Below are 13,282 nucleotides of genomic sequence, written 5' to 3'. Positions count from 1 at the left end.
TACTTCCTAACTGCACAGGCTCTGTCACAACATACTTGTGCCAAATTCCACATACAGATCCTGATTTGCATAGCTCTCCTTTATGTCAAAAAAGAAATCAGGGCTAACTCTTGTGGGGGAGGATGTGAAGAAAGACTGGAGAACATTCTAGCTGATGAAAAGTACTTTAAAATCCCTTTCCAAATTCCCAGGGCTGCCTTTCTAAAAGCACTCTTGAACATTGTTATTTTAATATCCTCTTTCAGCATACCTTGATTTGCAGAGTATGGAACAGAAAGAATTTAAGAAATTAAGGTGAGAAGCTGAAACTGTGTATTTGTTATTATTATATTTTAATATGGTGCAAAATCAGGAGTGCAGAGACCTGCAGCACAACCAGAGAGAGAACATGTGTGAAAAGGTGTTGAATAAGGCAGCAAACTACAGTTTTTGTAAAACAAGTTTATATATTAACAAAGAACCGGGGCAAAGGGAATTATACAAGCAAAAAAGAGGGGTAAAAAATGTAACAATGAACAATTATGCATATACACCCCCCCGAAACTTTGGATTGTGAAATCCAAGAATCCTAGTCCATAATTCATGTAAATGTGTTGCTGCGGAACTTATTTTTACTTCTCTCCATAAATTCATTGTTGACACAAAGAATAACATTCTTAGGTTATGGACTACAGTTAAGGGACGTTTTGGGAGTGGACTTTTTCTTCAAAAAATAAAAATAAAAACTGAAGAGGCTGTAAATCTTACTGCTCTTGTGCAGTTCTTAGATTTTACCCTATTTGCAAACAGGAAACAGTAAGAGGGTGCAGACAGCTGTGACCTAAAGAGTGAAGGATTTCAGTGAGCTGTCGATTTCTTGCAGAATTCTTCCTTCCTGGGACTGCTGTTCTCTATGTATTATTAATCTATTTATATTTACCTCCAGCTATTAGTCCCCCTCTTCCAGCCACTGAGACATTTGCAAAGGAGAGGAGAAAGAGGCAAGGGTTGCTGTTGTTAGGCATCCTTGTGTGTGATAAAGGTGGAGACAATTAAAGAGCAGCATTTTGCTTCTTTGAAAATGACAGAGATTGTTTGGGGTGGACAACTGAGGGCTGGTTAACATAACCTTTCCCCTCATAAAGGTAAAACAATAGAGATGCAGTTTTGAAGTACTTAATTAAGCCTTCAGCAAGGAGTGTGGGAAAATTACAGACCCATAAAAACCCTCCAGTTCTAGGCAAGTGTAAATTTTCTCTGCAGCATTCTGTCACTGCTCATTTACTGCATCATTCTGACAACATCTCCTATTTCCATTGCTTTTATATAATCTATAAACAGGAACAGAAAGGTGAGGAACAGAGAGAATGGGGACAAAGTTTGGACCTCCCATGCTGTCACTTCTTTTCAGTTTTCCATTAAAGGGTGAGGCTGAAGGGTGGTGTTTTAAGATGATTTCATTAAAAGGCTGAGACTTTAATGATCGACACAGCAAGAAGAAAGCTGTGAAAAACTGCCACAGCTTGCTCACTCTTCCGAAGGATGAGTGTAATTCAGTCATAATGTAAGCTCTTTAATGTTCCTCCCCCAAACCTTTTTCTATCAGGAAAGCCTGGAATCTGTAAGCAAGAAAGATAACCATGTTAGGACTCAGGCAGGCACAATTCAAATACTAATAGCCTTGACAACTTTTTCCTTATTTTTTGTTTCTGTATGTTGGCCTGATGTTCTTTAAAGAACTATCTTTTTAAGGTTTTACTCAGAAAGCCACCACAGATTAAATAATAAAAATAAATCCTACCAAAATGAAAAACATTTGCCAATCAATTGGTGACAGTGTCATCTAAATTGGAGAGCATGAAGGTGAATCTCATAATCTTCACCTATTGGACTTTTATATGAATAACCTGAATTGTGAGACTTGATCCATATCTCTGGAATCTCAAGCAAATTATTTTCTTCTATTACTTCATAAAGTAATCTTATCTCTGGATTCTTTTTGTTTCTTAGACCCTTATTTTAACTTGATCAGATTTTTTATTTTGTACTTAACAGGACAAAAGAAAGTCAGTTGCTTGTGCCTACGAAGGACTTCTTCCCCACTTTTTAAAAAACCACTTCAAAAATAAATGTGGAAATTAATTTCAAATCAATCAAACCTCTCTCCAAAGTTATGACCTCATTTTATCAAGAAAAGATAGGTACAGACCTGATTGCCATCTCTTAAAAAGTATCTCTTCTCTATGACCTGTGAGAAATAAATAAAGATTTTAAGGGCTTAGTATACATACTTTGAAAAAGTTGTTAACTGCAGTGGCCACTAATGGGACTAAAAGGTGTATACCCAAATGAAGAGTCTTTTCAATAGCTATAGACATCTAGTCCAATGAGTTAAATCTGGTGCTAATGAGATCAAAACTGTGGGAGTATTTCTATAAAAGCCTGCCTCATTCCAGGAAGCATTAATGATAGATCAAAAAAATAAATGAAACAAAAAAGAGAAAATAACCAGAAAATGGCATGAGATCCCATGCTTTTCCTAGTGTATGGCAGCAAATTTGGCTCTAAGTTTCCTAGCAGTCAGTCCCCAAAGGTACTAAACAGAATCCATAAGATAAAAACAAAGCACTTTTGCTACTCCAGAAGCATAGCTACTTCTTAAAGAGGCGTCCGTCTGTGTAATAGTAAACTGCCACATCCCTCTAGTAAACACAGTGTTAAATTCTGTAGGTCTTTAATGGAGACAGAAGACACACAGCAAAAGTAGTCAATTAGCTTCTTTTTATGGACTTAATCTGCAGCCTAACTCAGCAGTTTCAGGACTGTCTGTATTTGGTTAGTAGAAGAAACAAGGTACAGTGGATGTATCCGTACAAATCCATCACCACTACTGAAAAGAGGCCTTCAAAATATATGTCCTAACATAATGAGTTTAAGAGTACCATGTTGTCCCACGATGAAAACCATTTTAAAAAATAATGAATTCTGTTCTAACACTTGAGAAACTGCAATAGTGGCAGAGGCAGTATTTTCTTTAAATAGAGCTTTTGTGATTAAGAAAAGTTAATCAGATTAGAATACAGATTAGCTGGAGATCAACTCTAAGACATTAGAATCGAGAATTAGGAAGCCAGGAATTTCGTCTTAATAAAGCAGAGCAGGCCTGCACCAGCTTGCTCTCACTGGCCTGACAGCCACATAACCTGGATTCCTTCTGTCTTTGAGACTATGGCTGGGTTACTTTTATCCAGAGACTGAGAGTAAGGCTGCATTCACTGACCCCAGAGGTAGAAAAGCTGGTTCATGATTGGTATATACCTAAAACACTTGACCCCACAAAAACCATGCCAGGACTGATTCTCTTTCCTCTCTCCAGGGAAGAACGGGAAAATCCTATTATTCTAGAGTGGGGAGGAATTACTATTAGTGAAGGGAGTATGGAAGAGGGCTAGATTCTATCTTAGAGAAGAAATCTTTACACTAAATTGTTGAAGATATGATGTAGAGAAAACTGGGTGAAATTTAGCTGCCAAGTGCCTTGACATCAGGCAACCACCTCAGTCTGGCCAACCTTCTAATCCACCTACCTTTTGTTGTGATATAGGCAGTGAAGAGATAAGTTACCTTTTCGCTTTTGGTATAATTCCCTGCCCTCAACATGCAATGTCTTTCTCTTTCCAAATTTTGTTCTCTTCTTAAAATCAACCAAGTCGCCTCTAATTTTTTTTTTTAAATAAAGCCTTGCTTGACAACTTGGGTCACACTAGTCTATAATTTACTGTCTCTCAACAATATAGTTTATTTTTTAAATTTTAAAATAATAAATTATCTAAAATTTATACATTGTGAGATCTTTCTGTGTCAGAAAGGGATCTATCTGTAAGATGTTGCTCTTAAGGGGATTCCGATGGTGGCCATGGATCTGAACCAAATGTAAACTCTCTTTAAGTTGGAAAACAATGTGGAGAGAATACCTGTTTCCCTGCAGTGATTCCTACCATTTTTCACGTCATGGCACATTTAGAAAATGCTAATATTTGTAGGGTAAGTGGACGAGCCAGCCCAGGGGGCTCTGGCTGCTCTGAGAACTGAGGGGCTTGCCGTCTCAGCACACCTGTACTTTTTTTGCCACACTCTAGTTGGGAAATTCTGCAATAAAGCAAAAATTTCCCAGTGGTCTAATATTAAACAGGGATGGGGTGTGGGGCTTATCTTATGCTGAGCTGTTGGACAAAAGAGCCAAATATTAGATCTCTAAGTAGCTAAAAGAAAAATGATCATAAAGAAGTTATGAGAAGGGAAATTTTTTTTCTTGGGAGATAACTTGTAAAAGGAAATATAATACAGAAATTAATCTTTTTCAATACTAATAGAGGAATATAACCTATTTTACGTTACTATGCGATGTCAACATTGGGCAAACAGTTTAAACTTGGTCAGCACTATGTGCGATGCAGCTGTGTAGCCTTGTGAAGGAAAGACAAACAGTGCTCCGGTTAACCAGTCTGCTGAGTCATTCTACATTTTCATTCTAGCTCGGGACAATAATATGATACTGGTAAGAGTCAATAATTGGAATGCAAAGATTTCTGACTGGGAAACAAGAAGATGACATAACCTTAAAAGTAATAGTAATGTTGATGTGGAGAGTATTAATAGCCAGGAGAGCAAAAAGAACTCTGGGCTTTAAGCACAATCTCCTCAGTTTAGTGCCTTTTGTGGGGTTCAGGGATGGTGAATAAGTACAAAAAGACCCAGAAAATATGGAAACATATATTGTCTTAAGGAGGGAAATTAGGTATTTAAAAAACTCTATCTGAATCCAGTAGCTTCCATCCTTTGCTCAGAGAACACTGATGACAGAATAAACATGTCAGCAAGCCTTGAGCAATTATACCAACAGATAAGAGATCAAAACAAGTATTATTCAGGCTGTGAAGTTTAGAACGGAGGAATAAAAGGACAAAGCATTCTACAAAGAATTTAAACTCCCATAATATATAAATTAAGTTTAAAAATAACTTAATTGAAGACATTACCTTATCAAAAAACCTACTGAGCTTGACAGCATTGGAAGAACCTGCAGCTAAGTACCGTGGATTTGTGCAGTCCTAGAAGATAAAACATAAGATCAACAATGAAACGTTAGGAAACACAAGCTCCTTGTTAGTCATTACTGTTCCTCTTGCACATTTCTATAGTAAATTATCAGGCATAATACTCTCATAAAATATTCAAGTAATTTTCAAATTATGATGCACAGAGCAAAGCAGAAAGTGCTAAAGGAAGATAAGGCCACTTTTTGTTATTTATGCAATTTTAGAGGACAATGAACCAATGTATTCATCATCAAATAATTCATAAAGGAAGACAGGATTGCTAATGTCTTACTAATAACAAAACCAAGATACTAACTAGGTGACCTACCTACATTTAGGTTGAAAAGCAGAAATAGAGCCATTAAAAAATAGACAACACTTCACTTTTTGTACTAGTTACTCACCAGTGCTCAACTCATTTAAGTACAATGCAGTTCTTTTTTTTTTAATTAAAAAATTTTTTTATTCAATTTTTTTTGGTGCAGGGGGTAATTATGTTTTTATTTATTTATTTTAATGGAGGCACTGGGGATTGAGTGCATAGGCATGCACTCTACCACTGAGCTATACCCTCCCCAGCTAAGTACAATGCAGTTCTTAAGAACAATAGGAAGCATGAAAATAAGGAAAAAGAGGAGCAAAAACCAAACATAACAGTTGCCAGGGATTTCTCACTCACTGAATGCAGGTAGGCCATAAAGATAATAATAAACAACAGATCAACAATTAGTTTATTTTAAAATATCATTATTTTAAAAATAATTAAATAATAAACAATAGATACAGTACTATTAGGTTTCTGAAAATAGGAAAAAATGGGGATCTGCTGAGACAATCTGGAACACTATAATGAAGTGACTAGTACATAGCAATGATTGGTAAAGACCGTAAAAGGCTTACCATCCTTTTCCTGGAGTTCCAGTATTGAATTGCCTTTTCTTGTCATCACTGACTTGCCACCTCTAGTGACTGAATACTTTGGTTTTTACCTCAAATGTTACCTAAGACCAAACTATGGGGATACCATATAGGCTCCTTGGCAAGTACAGTGTTTATCTTTTCAGTTATAGATCGTCTGTGTCCCTTGGGAAATTACTGACATTTCTGCTGTTGCATTTATTCTGATTGTAATCTCTAAACCCACATGATTCCTTTCCAATGCACTTTGTAACAATCACCTATTTTATCCATATACTACATTTCAAGGCTCACATTTTGAATTCTGGCTATAAACTTTAATACATTTTCCAAAACCACAAAAAAAGAGACGACAACAGACTTTACAAAGATCACAGAATACTAGAAAATCAGAAGTCTTTGAAGCCAGAAAGCTCTGGATCTGAATATTTATCCCAGCATCTCTAGACTGTGTGACATGGTTTAGATTACTCAGCCTTTAAAGTTGAGCTTATTCATTTGTGAAACGGGGATAGCAATACTTATCCCATAGATTTTTGGTGAAAATTAAATGAGATAATGCATGTCTGGAAGATAGCAGGTACTGAAATATTAGTTCCCTTCTGTCTTCATCCCAAGAAAATGCTATCAGATAGAATTTTCAGACACAAAAGCACCGAAGATAATTGTATATATGGATTAAATAGACTGAAACATCATTGTGTAAACTGTGTATATGAAATCATATTTGAACACATTTATACAGCAGTTGGGGCATATAAAAGACAAACCTTAGGTGGATCTGTGTTAGGTATGTTTTACAAAACAGACATCGATTACATAGTCATCAGAAGGTCAAAAGACTTCAGAGATGGTTCCAAATAGAGCTAAAGTACTAAATACAAAAATTAAATCAAACAAGCAAATGAACAAACAAAACCTCCCCAAAACTTAATTCTAAGCCTCCACAATTTCAGGCTGACCAGGCTTGAGAAACCCTATGATTTTAGGAGGAGAATTTTAGAGCTGAAAGAGCTATCTGCTATTGATCATGGCTGAGGGCAAAGCCTGAAAATTAATAGTTCTAAATGCTTATCTAAGTTTGAAAAAGAAATATTAACTAGGGAGGACGCTTCAAAATGATCACTTTAAAGTAAACACATAAGAGAGAAAAATTTGGCTAGACACAATAAGCCTAACAGGATTTAAAAAAAAAATAAGTAATCTCCTCCCTGTTTATAATTTAAACAATTTGCCTATTTTTTAGGCAAAAAATAACTTTGATTCTATCTTTGATGTATACAGTTATGTTAATTCTTCCTTTTTTTAAAAATAATTTAAGTAAATTCATACAGTAACCAAAGATGCTAGCACTAAGACTGTTACATTAGTTTTTACTGGTGACTTTATCTTTACTTACTGACTCTTTTTGACTGCTATCTCTTTTTGAAACTCTTATTCAATTTTCCTCCTTACTTTTTCTCTCTTGAATCCTCAAGACCCTCTTGTTTCTGCTGTGTTCTTGATGCTGTACACTGATAAAAAGCCCTGAGTATGTTGTATGTGAACTCTTGGGGATAGTGTGTGCCAAAGTCCACACTTGAGTACCATTATACCTTGTTAACAATTAAAAGATGGCCCTGCCTTCACAAGTAAAATAGGAAAAGCACATATTAGGTGATGGTCACAGAAACCACAGGCTCTACAAACAGATTCATTCTAAAATACATTAGAAGTAACTGCTGGAACAAATTAAGTGTATTCAATGGTAAATTTCCCTTTGGAAATAATGTTCAAGCAAAGTAACCTCAGCACTTCCTCAACAAGGATATGATGTATTCTAGGTAACAGGAATCCTCTGGAATATCATGGTTGAGTGCTGACTAGCTGGGGCATTTATGCTGAATATTCCATGGTGGTTGCTGAGAAAAATAAGGCCCCTACTGCAAAGCAGAATGTAAAAAACAATGGAATGGCAGGCAGAAGGTGACTCAGTTAGGGGGGTAGAGGTGGCGTTGAACCAAGCAGTGCTCAAAAATGTTGATTCACAGAGAAAGGGCATCAGAATCACCTGAGTCATTAGTTACAATCACAGAGTCCTGGTCCTCCTGTCAGACCTCATGACTACAAAGTTCCAGCTGTGGGGCACTTATTCAAAAGTTTTCACAAGTCCTGCTGCTGGTGACATGAATATGCAGTCAGGTTTGGGTAACTGGTGACCTAGATTATTTCCAACAGTTCTTCCAGCTCCAAGATTCTAAATGTTAGCTGAAGGATAATTAAATGTAAAATAGGCTTAATTGTAGAGCACAGGATCTGTGGTCACAGTGCCTGGTTTGTCCTGTGTAACCCTGGCCTAGTTACCTCTCTCTGCTTCTAGTCTTCATTTAAAAAATGTAAGTACTTTTAGTACCTACTTTATAGGGTTGATGTCAAGATGATGCATGTGAAATAAGGTACATAAAGCACTAGAACAGCGCTCGGCACTAATAAGTGCTTAATAAATGTTGGCCATTAGTATTACTAAACCACCACCACCACATCTGGAATGCCAGTGCACTGAGTATGTTGCAGAGATTCTATTTATCAACAATGACATTTATAAACCATGACTGAAGCTGCTGGCCAGGATCATTCTCTGGGCAACACTAACTGGCTTATATAAGAACTTATCTTAGCCTTTTTAATGTCTAGTTCTAATTGAGTGAAATAGGAAGGGACTCAAATCAATTGTATACACATAAGTTTATATAAACTAACACTTATGAAGCACTCCTAGTTTACAATTTGTAATTTTCTCCTTTATCTGTTTGCCCTTTAAGGTAAATTCTGTAGTTTATGACGCTAAGAGGCTTTTCTGAAGAGTGGACTTTTTCTAAAATTTTTTGTGTGTGTGGGGGTAATTAGGTTTATTTAGTTTTAGAGCTACTGGGCATTGAACCCAGGACCTCATGCAGGCTAAGCATGTGCTCTACCACTTGAGCTGTACCCTCCCCTCCAAGAGGCTTTTCTAAAGCAAGAAATATCAATGTACAGTACCAGTGACCCTTCTTTGTCACCTTAATTATTTTTGAAAATCTTTTCAAGAAAAAGCCCATGATTTACATTATTCACAGAACAACATTTGAACATTCCAACAGACTGGCATTCAAGGAGGCTGAAGTGACTGTGGCCATCTCATAGTCTATGTTGGCTCCAATCTTTGCTACTTTTTGGACTAGAACCCAAATGCCTGATTTCAAATACAAAGCTTCTTTTGTGAGAATATGTAACTTGTGAAATCTTTGGTTTTCCCTTTACCTGGTGATGATACAAACACACATTAGTGAAAATACTCACCAAATTAATCTCTTCTGCATTGAAATCCTCAGCCAGGAAAGCAGTCCTAGTTAAAACTTCATGGCGCTTGGTTTCATGAATCTGATCCAGTTTAGTTCCTATTACCAACAGTGGGATTTGGTTATCAGCAAACTGTTCCCGATCATAATCCCTGTGATAAATGGACAGAATTTATCTTTCTGATGTAGATGTGTAATATTTAACTGTAACTAGCTTATACTATTTTACAGATACTTCACTGCCTCTTGCTTATCCATCACCTATAAACCTACTTTTCTCCCGTTTTCTTTCATCTACTTGTTCATTTATCAATCCTCAGCATCTATCGAGTTCCAACTATTAATCCAACTAGTCAAAATTTGTCCCATGGGTCTTTATAGACTATTGGAATAACTGACTGCCCCCCAGGTATATGAAAGTAGGTTGACTTGACTTCTCCCAAAGCTCTGTCTTCTGAGGCTAACAGCTCAGGAATTTTTCTGGGTAGATACAGAGAGTGGATTCAAACCTCAGTGGAGAGAAAACACAGGAACCTAGCATGGTACTCAAGCTTTTTGCCAGAGAGGAAAATGTCAAGCTTCTGGGTAACTTCTGGGCTATGCATACACATTCCTGTCTATAAGTAGTAAAGAAAAATAGATCATTTCAGAAAAATAAGAAATAGGAATGCTGAAGGCCAGAATAAATCAACCATAGCCTGGGGAAAGATGGATTCAACAAATGGAAAGGAAAAGAAACAGCTGAAATGCAAAATAAATAGTAAAAGGAAAGAGTTAAGTACCAAATAGTTGTTTGTCTTGACACAAGAGCCATGGGAGGACAGGCAATAGGAATCACTTAGGGTTAGTGGCCTTGGGTCACTATCTTTCCATTACTGAAAGGAAGCCCAATGTTTTCAGTGAATATAAATTCTATTCACATAAGAGAAACAGATTTGGATTTATGATATAAGTTCAATTTGTAACAGTCAGACAAATCTGGTTGCGAACATCTTATGACCATAAATCAATGTTCCATAATCTAATCAATACAAACCAGGTGAGCTTGGCATTTTTCCCTTTCTTTGACATTACTTTTCTTTCTCTCTGAATAATTTAAATTGTGTGTGCGTGTGTGTGCACGTGCACATGCTTGCAAAATTACCGAATCTTTTTGCCCTTCACATTAACTTTACAGAGCCTCGGTTATTGTTCAGCTTTGGAACACAATTGTTTTGAACTATGCAACCTCCCCATTTCATAAAAAATATTATCATTCTAAATATTGCATCAAAGCCAATAATAGCTTGAGTTCAAGACCTTTGATTCTTCTTACCAACATTAATATTGATTTAGGAGATGTGGTCCAAAACTGAAATTTGCTTTATTAGAGAATAAAGTTTTGAGAGTGCCCTTTTTTAGGACTATTTTTTCCCCTATACTCACTAACTCTGGCTAACACACAAATTTTGGTATATATTTAATCAAACATCATCTTTGATACACATATTTCTGTCACTTCCAGTCTTGCATAATCTTTTACACATTAATGTATGTATTTATTATATATATAACATAGTATATATTGCACATAATATACATGTTTCATGTTGACTTACATATGCATCATATATATAACATAACATATATATGTTGCCATATATATGTACACATAAAAATCTGTTCTCTTATTTCTCTTTTTAGTTTTCCTTTTTTCCCACCTTCTTTGATTAAATTTTACATCCAGTTGAAATTTGATCTTGAAATCCTTTTTCTATTTTTAAATCATTAGGTAAAAAACAAATGGGAAATTTTATCATGGATGGATAAGGCTGATAACACCTTAACATCACAAAGAGATAACCAAGTATTATATTATATGCACAATACCACTTTGGAAAAAAACAAAAATCTTGCAACTTTCAGACTACTATATTTAACTACCATTTTAGAGAAGATTAGGATTCAGAGAAACAAGTTTAACAGACTCTACAGGGATACAGTCAGCAAAATCCAGAACAGAGGAAACTCTACAGGACAAATGAGCAATTTTCTTCAACAAATAAACTGCCAGAGAGTAAAAAAAAACAGGGGGGGCTTAAGGTTAAAATAAACTTAAGAAACCAAATACAATGAGTGGGACTTATTCAGATACTGTTCTGAACAAAGCAACATTTATGATACATATGATACAAATACATTAAAATAGTATTTGATATTAGAGAATTATTGTTAAATTTTAAGGAGGACATTTATATTTTGGTAATGTTTAAAAAAAAGTCCTTATGCTTTAAATTTACACATTGAAGTATATATAGATGAAATGATATGATGTCTAGGGTTTGTTTCAAAAAAATAAATGAAGAGATATACTGTGTTCATGGCTTGAAAGATGCAACAAAAATGCACCCCAATATAATAACCTATAGGTTTAATGGAATTCCAATAAAAATTCAGACAGAATTTTTGTCAATACAGACAAGCTGATTTCAAATTTATATGGAAAGAGATTAGAAGAGCTAAACAATTTTGAGAAGGAAAGAATCACACTGTCAAATTTTGAGACTTACTATAATGCTACAATAATCAAGAAAGTGTAGCATTTATTAGTAAAAGGATAGATGCAGATCAAAAGAACAGAATTAGAGAGTCTGGAGGTGGAGGGTATAGCTCAGCAGTAGAGCGCCTGCTTAGCACCCACGAGGTCCTGGGTTGAATCCTCAGTACTCCCATTAAAATTAATAAATAAAATTACCTCCCTTCCCCCTCAACCCAAACAAAATAAATAAATAAGATATTTTTAAAAAAGAATTAGAGAGTCTAGAAATAAAACCATATAAATATGGTCACTTGACTTTTGGCAAAGGAATAAAAATAATTCGATGAGAAAGGACAATCTTTTCAACAAATGATGTTGGAACAACTGGACATTCACCTACAAAAGTCAACTTCAACCAATCCTTCACACATTATACTAACTCAAAATGGATCACAGTTCTAAAAGCAAACCCAAAACTATAAAACTTCTAGAAGAAACCCAGAAGAAAACTTGCATGATCTGGGGTTAGGCAAAAAGTTGTTAGATGTAACAAAAGCACAAGACATAAAAGAGAAAAATGAGACATTAGATTTCATCAAAATGAAAAACAATTATTTTGTTAAAATATTGTTAAGATAAGGAAAAGACAATCTACAAACTGGGAGAAAATATTTGCAAATCAAACATCTTACAAATATTATTTTGGAGGGTGTACTCTTGTGATTGTTACAGCATTTCAAACCAACTGTAATGTAATCTGGACTTACCCATTTGTTACCAAGACTCCGGTTGGCACTAAATCCCTGTTGAGAGCTTCCAATGACCAACGATACAAGTTTTGGGATGACTTCTTATTTGTTAAATCGTGTACTAAAATAATACCTAAAATAATCAGAGAAAATAATGTCAATAGTGTAAGAATTCCTCTTCATTTCACAACTGGCAAAGTAAGGCTTAGAAAATAAAAGCATTAGGTTACTTAATGAACCTAGCACCCTAGTATGACTAACAAACTCTGACACAATTATTTTAAATTATTCTACAAATTCTTACAGATAATTATTTACAAATAAGTAACTGAATCAAAACTACTTCAAGTATTTGGAAATTATATTAATTCAAAAAGGTTAATTGTTTCTGCACTATGCATAGTACTGTTAGAGACATCATATACATATTACTTATACTCACTAAAATATTTAATAATGGAAATTTATTAAAATGATATTTAATTTGACACAATTCCTACTCTTTGGTGACAAAATGTCTTCTTGTAGGCCACCTGGACCTAATCAACTCAAAAGCCTAATCATTTAATTCTTTAAATTAATGGTTAGCTATGTAAACTTGCTACCTGTAAGATTAGCAAAGAAATATGCCACTAGAAGTGGGTAGGAAAAACATAGTCAAGAAGTATGAACAGTAGAAAACAGATGGACTTTTGAGAGAAA

The 13,282-nt window shown here is 35.2% G+C and overlaps 1 protein-coding gene across 1 annotated transcript in view; it reads right to left on the bottom strand.

The window, feature by feature from the left end:
• Nucleotides 1-426: 426 nt before the first annotated feature.
• The window catches only part of RABL3 (RAB, member of RAS oncogene family like 3), a 32,436-nt gene continuing 19,580 nt past the window's right edge, over nt 427-13,282 (bottom strand). The window contains exons 4-8 of the mRNA XM_010981562.3: nt 12,599-12,713; nt 9,315-9,465; nt 5,019-5,090; nt 2,189-2,227; nt 427-1,598 (exon numbers count right to left, since the gene is read on the bottom strand). Coding sequence (XP_010979864.1) covers nt 1,533-1,598; nt 2,189-2,227; nt 5,019-5,090; nt 9,315-9,465; nt 12,599-12,713 — 443 coding nt within the window. The 3' untranslated portion in view covers nt 427-1,532. The remainder of the gene's footprint in view (nt 1,599-2,188; nt 2,228-5,018; nt 5,091-9,314; nt 9,466-12,598; nt 12,714-13,282) is intronic.

The sequence above is a fragment of the Camelus dromedarius genome, chromosome 2 (genome assembly GCF_036321535.1).
Source record: "Camelus dromedarius isolate mCamDro1 chromosome 2, mCamDro1.pat, whole genome shotgun sequence".
Classification (NCBI taxonomy): Eukaryota; Metazoa; Chordata; class Mammalia; order Artiodactyla; family Camelidae; genus Camelus; species Camelus dromedarius.
This window is presented reverse-complemented; position numbering and strand designations above follow the sequence as displayed.